The 15,694-nt window shown below is 38.0% G+C and overlaps 1 protein-coding gene across 2 annotated transcripts in view; it reads right to left on the bottom strand.

Annotated features, from left to right (window-relative positions):
* Positions 1-5,548: 5,548 nt before the first annotated feature.
* MYOM2 (myomesin 2) overlaps positions 5,549-15,694 on the bottom strand; it is a 226,877-nt gene continuing 216,731 nt past the window's right edge. For both annotated transcript variants that reach the window (XM_063916675.1, XM_063916676.1), the window contains 5 exons: positions 14,788-14,951; positions 14,576-14,612; positions 14,469-14,491; positions 13,601-13,656; positions 5,549-6,964 (listed from right to left, as the gene is read on the bottom strand). In XM_063916675.1, coding sequence (XP_063772745.1) covers positions 6,602-6,964; positions 13,601-13,656; positions 14,469-14,491; positions 14,576-14,612; positions 14,788-14,951 — 643 coding nt within the window. In that variant the 3' untranslated portion in view covers positions 5,549-6,601. The remainder of the gene's footprint in view (positions 6,965-13,600; positions 13,657-14,468; positions 14,492-14,575; positions 14,613-14,787; positions 14,952-15,694) is intronic.

The raw sequence follows: 15,694 nt of genomic DNA, 5'->3' as shown, positions 1-15,694 counted from the left end.
GTCACAAAGGATTTTCCCTGCACTTTGGGACCAATTTATTAAATGGGGAAAAAAGCTCTTTAATAAAACAATTGGGCTTTTTTTTTGCAATTTCAAAAGATACCACCACAAGTTAAAAGATTCCTTCATTTGGAGGAAGCCAATTTACAGTATGAAATACTTGTATCACCGCAATACTGTATGTTGTCTGTTATTGCCATATAAGGTTATTGGCTCCACTTATCACTGTTGTAGCTAGCGATAATGGTGTGCAAACCCTTCCTACTTTGTATTGGCGCTGTTTACAGTTGCTCTGGGACTGTGTATACAAGGCCAATTACAGAAAAAACTTTTCCAAGCAACCTTAATGTCCCATTCCTGAAGGATAATTCTTAAATGTCCTATATCGTCTATTCAGATACATGTTTAATGTGCAGTAAAATAAAATCTCTGAGATGAGGGAAGCTGCAACAGGACGCTGCTCCTGAGAACTTCCCAGAAACTTATGTATTATTTATTTATTACTAGCTATTTATATAGTGCACACATATTCTGCAGAGTTCTGCAGAGAATATTTGTCCATTCACATCAGTCCCTGCCCCAGTGAAGCTTACAGTCTATATTCCCTATCACGCACACACATTTACGTTAGGGTTAATTTTGTTGGAAGCCAATTCACCTACCAGTATACTTTGATACCTCCCAACATTTGCAGTGGAGCAGGCGGGACTTCTTGGCACGCTGCAAAAATGGGGTGTGGCCCATAGAAAGGGGGCGTGGTTTCACATGAGTGCCGCGATCACGAGCCACGCCTATTTTTCCATTAGTGAGGGGGCATGGCCAGCGTTCTGAGAGCTGCTAGCATGCCCCCAGACCTTCTGTCTCCCGTGAATAGACGCTGTGCGCATGCACACAGCGTCTATTCTCTGCTGCTCTGCTAGGTTAGAGCAGTGACTACAGAAGCCTCCCAACTGTCCGTCCCCCCCGCCCCCCCCCCCCACTGCTGGACACTGTGGCCCATGGGTGGGACAGCGTGACAGTCCCCAAAAATGGGACTGTCCCGCAAAAATCAGGACAGTTGGGAGGTATGTACTTTAGATTGTGGAAGGAAACTGGAGCACCTGGAAGAAACCCATGCAAGCACGGGGAGAATATACAAACTTTTAGGGCCATAGTGGAAATTGAACCCCTGACCTCAGTGCTTTAAAACAGCAATGCTAACCATTACACCATCCATACTGCCCCAAAACTTGGTTGCTTACTAAATATATGGCCATGACTCTAACTCCTCAATTCACAGTGGAGACAGCACATCATAATACCCCCTAGATCTCTGAAATCTGATATCTGTTGACATGTAGTTAAATGGTTAAACGCTGCAAGCTGTCTCTTGAGTGAATCTTATGGTGTATGACTCATCAGTATAAGTAGAAACGCATTGGATGAGTGAGTGAGATAGCGCACCTATACCCTAGGTTCCATCATTTAGCACTCTGTTCAGTGCCTTATATGTCATGTAGTTGGTGCTTTGAGAATTTGTTTCCCCATGTGTATTCTGTTTTTATGGACTGTTTGGTCATAAATAAATTGTCATATTTTATCTCTACGATTTGTTTGACTACTAGAGAGGAACATTGATCCAGGCAGAAGTGGTCTTAAAAGTGCTACTTGCTGTATACCAAGAGAGTGTACTTTATTGCTTTCCTCGTGGACTCTTTTTAATGTGAAGAGGATCAGACTAACCCACTAAACATATAGCAGAAGGACTTATAGTAAGGAAGAAGACTCCATCTTTTCAAGAACTCAAGAGCTGTTTCTATTTTGAAAAAAGGTATTCATTAATCATACTGACTTTTATCTGAGACTTAACTGAGTGCCAGACTTAGTTTTTACTTTTATTGCTTGCAGATAGGATTTGGTGGTCATTATTTTCAGGCGGCAGCGTAATTGCATATGGTGCTGTTTGTAACAGTGGCAATGTTGAAACAATTGGTATTTATTAACCAAACCTAGCTACTTTTTTAGATAAAACACTAACCAGCATCAGTGCTACAGTGATAAAGAGTCCAAATTATAAACATTTATTGAAGTAGCAGAACTACAGTAGTCATTTGGTTTTATTTGAGAGCATATTAATGTTAATCTTACCTTAAAGCAGGACTGAAGTATGATTAGTACAAAATGCAATCTAGGTATGAGCCAAACATCTCTCAAAAATAGGACTAGCATTATAGGCAAAGCCAAGGCATCATTTTGAAACATTGAGACTTTGATATAACAATTACCCCATCAAACTATCTATCTATCTATCTATCTATCTATCTATATATATATATATATATATATATACATACATACATACATATACTGGAGATATATATATATATATATATATATATATGGGTGTGGTATGGCCACGCTGCGGGCTCGGTGGTCGCCTGCAGTCACCACGGGTTCCATTTCCACTCTTTGGGTGCCGTCGTGGACACCCACGAGTGAAAATAGTCCCTGTTGGCCGGCATGCCGACCGTCGGGATAGTGAGGGGGCGGGATGTTGGTGGAGGTCATGTGACCATTGGTCTCCGACCGCCGGTCACCTGAATACCACACACACATACATACATATATATATCTGTCAATAGAACATATATAGGGGGCGCTCCATACTGCATAAACCTTTTTTTATTTTAAAAACACAAAATGCTTAAAACTAATGTTTTACATTCGTACCAGACGGCAACCAGTGTGGGCTGGTTACCACATGAATCCACAAACGATCAACAAACAATAGCTGGAACAGGTGTCACTTAATCGCACTGGAAACCTCTGTCTGGTACGAATGTAAAACATTTGTTTTAAGCATTTTGTGTTTTTAAAATAAAAAAAGGTTTATGCACTATGGAGCGCCCCCTATATATGTTCTATTGACAGATATTTTTCTCCGGTGGAGTTCAGATTGTTTGAAGGGGAGCAGTGGTCCTGAAGCTTCGCAGGAGGATCTAGTGCTTTTTTGAGCGACTATTGAGTAGCTGTGGATCCACTTTGAAATATATTCATAAATTCCATATGCGCTAATATTCCAGACTGTATCTACCAGCGCTATATCTTTCATGTGTATGTATATATATATATATATATATTAGAGATGAGCGGATTCGGTTTTACTCGGTTTTACTCGGTTCTCAAAACCGAATCTTATTGGCTATCCAAAACACGTGACATCCGTGAGCCAATTAGATGCCGTTTTGAGAACCGAGTAAAACCGAGTAAAACCGAACCCGCTCATCTCTAATATATATATGTATATAATTTATTTTTTATATATATTTTTTTCTTGTGTGTATCTCTGAAGCCTGCACTTGTGCCAAGTATCAATGAGGCAAATTAAGACATATGTGCCATGAATTTAGGTGGGGTTTATTGGTATGGGCGGTGGATGTTCAGGTCAGGGTGTTACATGCACATACCAAAAAAATCCACAATCAAAAAGGACGTATCAGGCGCTCCTAAACATTAATTAAACTCAAATTATCTAGTACACCTGTATTTTAAATAACAGCTGCTCTCATAAGGTGTTCTGAACACCAAAAAACACAAAACAATGATGTCTATAAAGATAAACAGTTCAGAGAGCGCGTGGATGCAGAAAAAAGAATGACAATTTAATATAAAATAGAACAATTAAAATGCAATATTGCTATATATTAGAAACATATATCATAAGAACCGCACTGGTGGAAACCTCTGAACTACTAGTCAGAAATGTCTATGATTCCAGATAAATCCGGTAAGGGAAGAAATCCTGAATAAAAGTGGTGATGCAAAGTTCAATGTCCCACCAATAAGGTGATAATGCTTAAATATCACAATAGAACCGTAGCAGGTCCACTTAAATCCTCTTAAACGGAGATGATGAAGTTCTTTAGTTTAAACATGCAGAATAGACTGGTACTTCCCACAGCCTGTGGTTAGGCTGCAAACCCCCCACCGCTATCCGACAAGGATGGTATCTCACCGGAGCAGATGTATTGCCCTGCCACTTCCAGAATCCCTGGGCAGTTGCGGCTGTATAGATGAGGCAGTCAGAAGTGGAGAGTCCCGATGGATAGGGGAGGAGGAGGGGGGAACCTTGAACCACGGCCAGGTGCTGAGTACTCCGTGTGTAAAGACCAGCGCTGCGGCTATAAGCTGTAGTAGTCTGGGCTCCAACAAGTGCGGTTAAAATACCTGAACCTTAACGCGTTTCTCCGACATAGGGCAAGTCGGCTTCATCAGAAGGTAAGTAACAAGCTCAAAAGTTGTACTATTTAAAGTGATTGGTAACCAATCCACATTCTCCACATCAGACTTATAATTAAAATAACAGGTGTGTAGGTGCACAGCACTTTTAAATTACTCCAAAGACATACCAAGAATATTTACCATTAAAACCACTCAATTAGGGTCTCTGGCTATCCTATTAAATAATCACTTAGCATATAGCTAAATAGCTGCCATAGAAAATTGAAAAAATTTAGATAAAATGAAGTAAGGCATCACGGAGAGAAAGGAATTATTTATATAGACCAAATAAAACAGAACAAAAATGGATGTGAAATATACCATCCAACTGACTACTCATGATGTTTTATTTTAATCAAAAAATTATTTGGTTGTGGAGTAGGACTCGAACCCGGGTCACTGCTCTTTGCTGTATTGGGTATTAGTGTGATGAGCCACACAATCTGTCATCATGAGTAGTCATAGACATTTCTGACTAGTAGTTCAGAGGTTTCCACCAGTGCGGTTCTTATGATATATGTTTCTAATATATAGCAATATTGCATTTTAATTGTTCTATTTTATATTAAATTGTCATTCTTTTTTCTGCATCCACGCGCTCTCTGAACTGTTTATCTTTATTTTATTTATTTATTTATTTATTTATTTTATTTTATTTAAACATCATTGTTTTGTGTTACATGCACATGTTGAAATGCTGCATTCCAGTAAAGGTGGAATTTTGATCATTATCTTCAAAATGTAAAAATACAGATATACAGTAACTAAGTAATTTGGAGGTATGCCCTTAACTTACACTCAGGTACAGAACACAAAGAGTGGCACATCATAATTGTACACTTAAACACATCCATGGTGGGAATCTAAGTATATGGTGTGCAGGGTATCCATCTGAAAATGGCCTCCTATGTGAATGATTCATTGTCTCTGTATACAGAGCCGCCAACCAGGTCCCTGGACCGTACACGCCCTGTAAAATCCACCACTGATTAGGACACATGCGCGGTGTGACTCAGATGCATACAGAGATGAAAAACATTGCTGTGACTCAGAACCAAGCCCCATTGAGGCACTACATTATGTATATTTGTACATTATACATGCATGCAAACACACATACACACATTCTCTACCTTTTCGAATTAAACGTTAAAAATACATAATATATGCTAAAAATTCTTTAGGCAAGAGTTCTAGTAGCATACTGTGAAAAGGAAATATTTTGACAAATGGTGATAGTGTAAAGTGTAATATTAGCATGCTTGTGAAATAAAAAGGACAATACGAGAAAATGAGAGGTGATTTAATGCAGAAAAAGCACAGGTGTTTTTTTAAAGTTTATTAGCACAAAGCAAGAAAACAGCACTGAGTTGATTCCAATATGGTCGAGTGATACTAGCATTTGAAGGTAATGTTTTATTCCCAGTGATGCCTATGTATATAATCTGATACTTGTACTGGTTGGTATGACTATAACACACAAGGTAATCTTAGCTATGGGCTATGCTTGTTTTTCTTAAAATCCATGGAACCTGTGTGCTGCTGTTCACTGATTTATATTAAGCTAAATCTAGATAAGAATAAATTAAACCTTCAAATTAAATCCACTTTGAGAACATACACATTGGGTAGCAGAGAAAAGATTATAATGTTTTGTGCAGACAGAATTATGAATAGGTTAATACATGATTCTGTCTAGTTTCATTGTTGATATCAGTAAGCTACAAAAAAAAAACCTGAAAGCTAAATCCATGGTGCGGATATTCTGTCTAGCTCTAAAAATCAATGTAACTAGTATGACACCAAGAGAGGCTTGTATGTTTATTTATCAAGAGGTGTTTTTCAAAATTGTCAATTTTGAGCCTTTTTTTACAGCAGGATTGTATTTAATATTTTTGCTTCTTTAAAACTCATTGCAAAAATCACAAAAAATGAATCTTGATAAATATACCCTCTGATATTATGATTTCTTAAGTCGCATCAGAAAAATTTGGAATATACAATCATAAGGAATCAAGAGCTAAACATACAATAAAGTTGTACTTGGGAGTTTGTAATATATGATGCTGAGATACAGCCTTTTTACTTTTAAGAGTATGATTTAATAACTTAACCTGTTCAAAGGCTATAGAATAATCCAAAAAGATTTGAGAAAATACTATATTGTCAACTACATTTATGGTCTATTAACATTTTATTTTTCACAGCAACTACAACTTTAACATAATTTTAAAAAGTTGATCATTATTAGAGAGCTAAGCCGTCTAGTTTACATTATAATCATTGTAGCAACACTAGCGCATGTCAGCCAGGGTGATATATTTTGTTAGCTATATGTTATTTACTTTCTAGCTGATTTTCCTGCTTTGGAAGCTGGTTTAGATTTTTCAGGTGCTGGGGCAGGGGCAGGTGCCGGAGCAGGTGCAGGTTTAGAAAGCTGGGTAGGTTTAATTTCCGGTAAATCTTCACCATATTTGTATACACTTACAGTGACATCCACTGTTTCCCCACCATACTTGTTTTTCACGTTGAGGCCATATTTTCCAGAGTCCTCGGAGGAAACATCATTTATTGTGAGGCTGGCATACTTTCCGCTTTCTAGTGAGGAAACATAATGGTCGCTTATCTCTAGAGGCCTGTCATTCTTCAACCATACCACTTCAGGATCAGGGCTTCCGAAGACTGTGCAAGTTAGATTCAAAGTCTAAAAACACAACAATGATAAAATAGAAAGGCAGGTTTCAGTAACTTTGTTTTTTATTAATTTATAGTTAAGGTTTTATTGACAAAAAGGGAAATACAACAGGCGGTTGATCTAAGTTTTGTGAAATTAGAGTACTGTGACTACATGTCAGAAATTTTCTGTACCATGATTTTTTTTCTTTTAAAATATCAATCAGTACCAAAGTTTGAAATAATACCATGTGTTTAGCATCCTGAATACAATAACATACTGTACAATACCATTTTGTCTGCTAAAACGATTGGGTGTGATTTTTTTTGTAGCATCTACATTTCCTACTAGATCAGTCTTTGTTAATATCGAAAGGTCCAATGTTCTTTAATGTTGTATGATAAAATTTGTCTGATGTCTTTAAAGCTTTTTTGTATGCTTACAATAATCCCCTGAAGGCAGTATATTGTACAAAATAATTTAAAAGCAAGTCTTGTGCTAGTTCAAATAAAACAGGCTTCTGTCCCATGTTACTTTTCCCTGCCAAGTTACATTTTAGAGGAAGTAAAAATATTACAGCCTTGAAACCATGTCATTGTGTGTATCAAATTTTGAGGATTTGCACAGAATTACACTCACAATAATTTATTTAAAACAATATTTTTGCATTTACTGAGGTTTTATATTATTGTATCACAATATCAACTTAAGTTAAAATTAATCAGAAAATTCATTATGACAGCAGTCTGATATTGGGTTTGGTATGGGGATCAACAGTCCGTTTGTTGACAATGACCATGCCAATCCCATAACACAGGTGCCGCCATGCCCACAAGATTAACAGGCTGCTTACAGCATGAAAACCAGATCAACATTACAAATGTAAAGATGCCGGTAAAGCCAGTAAGTAGCATGTTGTCAGCATGCCGATGCCTGCATTCTGGAATTAGCATTGTCACTGTTGACAAAGTGACTGTCATCCCATGAATACATGTTTCTGATATATACAGTCATCTCCAGAAAATATTGTCACTCATCAAGGAAATTAGCTAAAATCAATATATTAAAAAACGATACATGCAATGAGTGATACATCAGGCATAAATAAAGTGCTATGCTGCTTGCATATTTTTTATTTTCCTATTGTGCTTCGGAACAATATTAAAAAAAAAACATAAATTCCAAAAATGTTGAAGTCTATGGACCCACTGAAGTTTATGGGGAAACGCTGATTTCTAAGAGACAGACACTCACAGCCATTCAGTGACCTGTTACCATGGTAGCAGTCACCAACTGGCTGGCGGCTATACAAGTGACAGAAACCACAAGGGTTCCGTTACTTGTGGAGAATTGCTATATCTATAAACACATATACTGTAGTTGTTCTGTCTGGATTGGATCGGCAAAGCATTTTTTAATCTTTACTGGCCTAAGGGTGCTACACGGAGAAGAGGACCGACCTGCACAAGGGTAGGTGAGTATGTATATTTTTTTTCTTTCCCATGTAGCAGGATTCTACTGGGTATATGTGAGTGTGTGTATTAGTTTTACTTTCTAATGAGTGTTTGTACTGTGTTTATTTTAATATTTCTTTTACAGGGGGACTATAGATATCAAAAGTTCCTTTAATGCCCCGCATACTGGTACTTGTGGTTTTCCAATTACTGGCATGCAGGGGAGGCTTAATGGAACCTTTTGTGTCCTTGTAAAGAACAATATTACTTCTTTTTTTGTTGTTGTTTCAACTCCACTCTACTAACTTCGCACCAACCAGCAGGTGTGGGGGGGATAGCCCCAAGTTACAGACCAGACCTGAGGTAAACGAGGGAGGGGGGTTCCCTTTTGGGGGGTTCCCACTTCCCCAGGCATCCCCAGCCTGGGCTTACTGGTTAGGGAGGATGAATGCTTTTGGCCAGGTAGACCAATGAACTGTGGCATTACCCCTCTGCTAGTGGAGCCCAGTTCTGGTTCTAAAAATATCGGGGACCCTAATAGTATTGTTCTTCATATTTTTAGAATCAGGGCTGGCTCCAAGAGTCCTGTGCTGGTTCATAAAATACGGTGGACCCCTTCACATTTTGTTCTCTTTATATTTTGAACCAGGGACAGCTCAAAGAACCCTGGATGGTTATGCTTTAGAGGGGGGGACCCCACGTTATTTTTTGTTCAACTATTTACTTTTACAAACAGAAGCCTGCACGGATTTCACTTATCTGTATAGGCTTCTGTCAAACTTAATCCAAACAAAGAAAACAGCGCTAATAGGTATGTGTAAAATATTTTATTACCATTAACAACACAGTATATTATTTAAAAATAAATTAAAACTGTTAAAGACGTGCCGGTTAGTAACAACATGCAAATTAGCTGCACAGAGGAACTTATGCAAATGCACATATATTTCAATTAAGCTTTAGTGCAATGGTTTATGCAATTATGAATATGCCATTAGTTCATTAGTCCCAAATATTTGAACTCCGTGCAATTCAAATGCGTAAGACGTCTACAGTGTGTCCGGTACCGGCAATTTGGACTTTGCAACAGCCTCATCAAAGCCCCAATTTGGACACTCCAGATATGGCACCTCTAATGTGCTGAAGGCACCAGGAGCCGGGAGGCACTTTCCATACATTGTTGGAAGTGGGGCTTATTGTACAGGTGATACAAACATCTACTGTGCTCATGTGCTGTAGAAACTATTAATTGCTAGACTTGTGCTTATTAACCCACTAACAAAATTGATATTCAGTTGGACCAATTTGATGGTTACCATCTGGGCATAAATGCTAGCAAAACAGCCCATCTGAATTGCACTGAGTTCAAATATTTGGGACTAATGAACTAATGGCATATTCATAATTGCATAAACCATTGCACTAAAGCTTATTTGAAATATATGTGCGTTTGCATAAGTTCCTCTGTGCAGCTAATTTGCATGTTACTAACCGGCACGTCTTTAACAGTTTTAATTTATTTTTAAATAATATACTGTGTTGTTAATGGTTATAAAATATTTTACACATACCTATTAGCGCTGTTTTCTTTGTTTGGATTGTGTCTTGTTAAGGGCTGAGTAACCCCTCTAACAGCTGCTGGATATGTATGTGTTAGTAATAAATTATCCATTGGCCTATTAATTAACAGCATATTTTGCTGGAGGCGCCGATTTTTTTCTTTGTTTCTGTCAAACTTGCATGGAAGAGTAATTTAAGTTATGTAATTTATATTTCAATAGTTAAAACCAAAATCTATATGACTGTTGTCTTTAGTGAAGTATCTAGCGGGCTGAAGTATACTCTACATATACCCATTAGGGGTAAGAGCTATTTTAGAGGTCACTGGGGCTTATACCATATACGGCCATCGGAACAATTTGTATATTGGGATTATGGTACTGTACAGTTCATTGGGCAGTTAGCTCTGTTAGTATTGTTTTTGTTTATTGTTAACTATTGAGCAGATCCCTCTTCATATACTTTCAGCCTGTGCTTTTATTCTATGAATCTAAAAATTACAAGTTGACCCAAGATTTATAGTAGATTCTATATTCTAGACAAGTTCTCAGATGCTTATAGAATTATTTTCTGAAATGATTTCACTGATTTCTTCCTGGTTCCATAACTAGTTACTGTATAAGATTTTTTTTAGGGGAACTGTTACTGAGTACTGTTGAGTACTGCTTTATGCCAAAATTGCAATTGCCAAAATTTTGCCTACAGTAAATAAGTTGCTTCACCCCACCGTAACATGGGGATCAGTAGGATTTACTAATGATCGGGATGCCGGCCGTCAGTATACCAACAACGGCTTCCAGATCCTCAGTATGATGGCAGCCAGGCAAGCATAAAGATTCACCTTGCAGGCTCGCTGCATTTGCCACGCTGCAGGCTCTATTCCCACTCTATGGGTGTAGTGCCACCCATGAGTGGGAATAGGCCTGCTTAGCAAGGATTCTGGCTGTCAGCATTCTCAGTGGTCGGGATCCCATCGATGGTATACTGACCGCCGGTATCCCAACTGCCGGCAACTTGACTGCATACCGTAACATGGAACAATTTTCACAAATACTATAACTGTAATATTGTGTAGTCTTTAAAGCTGAATTTACTAATAACAATGAATTTTGTGTTTTACCAGCCTTTTAATCTAGAATTATATTAAAAACACTAATAATGTATAGACCTTATCTTATTTATTATATTTTCTCAATCTTTATTTATTTCCTCCCCTACTCAGAATTATAGTTTGCCTATTTCCTTTTGTTCATTCATACCAGTCCAACTTTTTTTTTTTTTACAAATCTGATAAAGATTGAAAGATAAGGCAAATATTACTGATTGCAATTGGTTCCAATACATCTGTACTACAGGTATGTGCACAAAAATCCCTTAAATCATCTTGCTATGTTCTCAGACACCTGATGAATCTCCAGTAAAATACTAGGCAGCATTTATGGGTATGTTAGTATTAGTGAATCCCTAGTTAGTAAAATTGTGCTTCTAATACGACATCTGAAGAATATATATTTTTATTGGGTTTGTATTGCACTGATGTCTGGCATATAGTACCAATACATTTTAGGCAAAATTATTGTAGTACTTCTCTTTTTTCAGACAACAGAAATTAATTCAGATTTCAAATGATGTCACACAAGTATTAATATACTCTGCACATCTGCTGAGCTACTGAATACAAGGATTGTAGCATACCGTATAATGCCACTTTGGTGTGTCAGATGAGAAACACAATGCTGTCATTGGTGGAAAAATTAAACTCCATCAAACACTGCATTTTTTCAACTCATAAACACTGTGTGTGAGCACACCACATGCCAACAGCCTTCAGAACCATCTGTTTATCACTTCATAATCAATGTTACTAACTTTTTTAGCATATGGCCAGTGTATTGCCAAGTCATAAAAGCAGGATGTAATCTTACCTGAAACACTTCGGGTGAAGTTGTGGGTCCTTCCACAATGAAATGTGTCAAGTGCTGTGTTATTACGGACTACTGCCTTACCAACCTTACTACATGTGCAGCTAATCATACTCAGAGTCATAATGCCTTCAGTATATTTAACCATCTACCAGATACTCGTCAGAAAAAGAAAGAACACCAAGGAGGGCATAAGAACTGCAAAGCTGGCCTTTGCTAAGGAAGGCCTCCATACTCATATTTAATGACTGGTAGCCCATTTTTTTTCAGTCTATATTGCTTCACATTCATCTAGATGATTGCTATTTATCCTGCTAGTGGACTATATACTTAGTAATGATTGTGTGGTGGTCATGCCACTTTATTAGAACTGTAAAAGGAGTATCACAGCATTTCATCTATTTGGTACCAGTTTAACACTCAGTTTTTTAGATTTATCAATACATTAATGAATCTATGTGCTTTTTTATGATTAATGTCTATTATTGTGGTCATCACCTAAGTTTGTGTAACAAATATATATTTTTTTAGGACAATCTGATCTGCACATGTAAATTCTATTATGGTATAATTAAAGTCTTTTATTTGTCATAAATATCTCAATTACAGACACATTGATGTGTATTTCTGCCTAGCTCTTTTGACTTATTTACATAGTGCTACCTATAATTAGTACTTAGAGTAGGGGTGGGAATCCTTTTTTCTACCAAGGGCCATTTGGATATTTATAAAATCGTTTGGGGGCCATACAAAAATTTTCAACTTACAAATGACCTTGCCCCCCAGTAGTTATGCTCCCAGTAGTTATGACCCTTAGCGGTACTGACTGCGTGTGCGAAAAAATGGGTGTGGCCAATTAAAATGGGATGTGATACACATATGCCCCCAATAGTGCAGTGCCAGATACACATATGCCAGTGCAGTGCCAGATACACATATGCCTCCACAGTGCCAGATACACATATGCCCCCACAGTACCAGATACACAAATGCCCCCACAGTGCCAGATACACAAATGCCCCCGCAGTGGCAGATACACATGGCCCCACACATGCCCCTCCACCCTACTGTGCTGCTCAACGCTGCTGCTGTGTGTCAGGGGAGGAGAGCGCAGCATGCACCTCTCCTGCCCTTTAGTGCTCTGTCCGGCGGTGTGTGTCATAACAGGGACCCCGGACCAGGCAGGGAGGAAAGCACAGCTATGTTGGGTGGCAGCGGCGGTGTGTAGGACCTCAAACCAGCCACCGGTTTGTGAGCCAATCAGAGCTTGCGGACTGGCAGTGGCAGCTCCTGATTGGCTATCAATCCGCGAGCTCTGATTGGCTCACGAACCAGTGGCTGGTTTGAGATCCTACCTGCTGCTGCTGCCAGACATACAGTAGCTGCGCTCTCCTCGCTGCCCTGACAGCTGAGACACGCCGCTCCTGGACTGAGGGGGCGGCGTGTCTCGCTGACACACAGCAGCAGGTGGTCCGGAACAAACGGCTTTGCGGGCCTTATATGGACCAAGGGCCGGAGGTTCCCCACCCCTGACTTAGAGTATACATTGTGTATCTGCCTTCCTAGTGTTATGATTTAGTTATTTATACATGGACATGCATTCTATATAACATGCATAAAGAACAAAAGTTATTTAGTCTAGTGGTAGAGATCTAGGGTAAAGGTGTACAAATAACATACAGTATACCATTTATTCAAAAGTCCAGCCTATTGTACTGGGGATCTCTTACCTTGCTTTCCATTATAGTTACCACATCAGGCAATCCACCAATTACTTTACCACGATCTGTGTGGGAAATATGAAAAACAGATTGAGTACTATTACAATATTGGGTTATCAATTGAGTTTCAACCAGATTTAAAGGAGTTTATTGGCAGTTAGTCAATGGCACAACAACTGCAACTTAATATAGTTCAAAACATAAGGATGACTAGCATATCTCTTTAGGTCTAAAGTACTGTGCATCATATTCATTACATATTGACCATCATAGCCTCGTGTCTAGGGACTATAGGGAACAGAATGGCCCATATTACACAAACCCATTTTTATGTTGTTGTTATTTTGTTTTTTGTTTTTTTACATACAGGGTACAAGGAGGCCCAAACCAGTATCTTGCCTATAGCCGCATGGGGTATTAATCCTCCTCTTTTATGCATATCTACAGAAACTTGTTGACTGTGAGGCTAATATCCTAACATAAGTATACACCAGAAGCAGCCTATAATATGCAATCAGACACTTCTTTTCTGTAGTTTAATTTAGTCTTCATGTCTAATGTTTATGAGTTAAAGTATTGTGCAAGTTTAAATTAATATCTGGACATATGACCCTGTATACAGCAAAATTTCATATTAATGCTGATTTGAAGAGGTCTCTTGCCCCAAGTAGCCCAATATGGTACATGTAAAAGCCAGAGAGCAGGGGTCAGTGACTATAGGCATTTTTAATATGACAATATAGAAAGGTTTTTAACAGTAAATTGCTGCAGCTAAGTAGCTATTATTGTGTTTGTGTGAAAATCACTCGGTAACATGAAGATGGTTCTCTCTATATACGAACATTACTGACTTCTATTTGTGTTACATATGACTTACTCTTTTCAGCAAAAGCTGCAGCCCTGTGGGGGGAAAAGAAAGTAATTAGGTAATATAATATTTCATAATTTTTATTTTGCATACAAAATAATGAATTTCAAACGTACTTCAGTCTCTGGAATTCAGCATAGGCTTCATCAAAAGCTGGAATTAAAAAAGCAGATTTAATTTGGTTTCCATGACAACACTGAGTATGGGAGCAGTAACATACTGTAAGAAGTTTCATAAGACAGTGAAAGAAGAAAGCTTAGCGTTTTTAGTTGGACTATGGGTAATCTCAGACAATCTTTAAAAATGTATTCGATTTGTAAGGTTTTACCTTGTCCTGATAGATCAACTGTTCTCTTGTAGGATGTTTTAGCATCAAATATCTCAAATGTATATTTTCCTTTGTCTTTCTCTGTAGGCTCACAGATCTGTAACCAGGCATATTCATCCGTGCCTCCAATTCTCATCTTTTCACTTGAAGAAATCTTGGATTCCCTTTCATATAAAAATACACATATGATTGTCTTTATTTTACTTGCATTTAGATGTATTTTTTCACATTAAATGACACATATATTTGACAGACCTATGTCAAGACACTGAGATATATTTATATTTCATAGTATGCAGCTCTGTACAAAGTATTATTCTCTGCTCTCAGCCATTACCAACTGAATAAGACTCACTGTATGTATCATTAATACACATAGCAGCACAGTAAATATCACTTAAGTTTAGCTAAAAAGCCTTGGGTTTAATTGTGACCACTCTGTGCTATGTGCATGGATTTTGAATGTTCTCTGTGTTTTTAGGTGGCTTTAACCCCAGAAGACATAAATAGCAGAGATACTGTAGTGGTAGGAGTCAGGATAGCTTGTTACTAGCTGAAAATTGGTTAACTCCTAAGATCACAATATTACAATAAGGACTTTGAGACAGGCAATGTTGCTGTAGCACTTATAAAACCTTTCAAGTACAAACATTTGTGAATAATACCTGTACATTTTGCTGTACACTTAAAATACACAAAGGCATGCTCATTCCTAGAACTCACCCAAACATTACCATCCCTATACCTCATGGGAGTACTTACAACTAAAGCATCCTTTGGGTGGTATCCTATTAGCCACGGTAATTTTTCTTGCAAAATAAACAGGCCTTTTTGTATTTTTTTCCCTATGGTCATTATCAGGCTATCCAACTATAGACAGTTTTGTTATTATTATTTGAGAGAAAAA

This window comes from Pseudophryne corroboree, chromosome 4 (genome assembly GCF_028390025.1).
Source record: "Pseudophryne corroboree isolate aPseCor3 chromosome 4, aPseCor3.hap2, whole genome shotgun sequence".
Classification (NCBI taxonomy): domain Eukaryota; kingdom Metazoa; phylum Chordata; class Amphibia; order Anura; family Myobatrachidae; genus Pseudophryne; species Pseudophryne corroboree.
The sequence above is the reverse complement of the archived record's forward strand: the minus strand, read 5'-3'. Positions and strand labels throughout refer to the sequence as shown.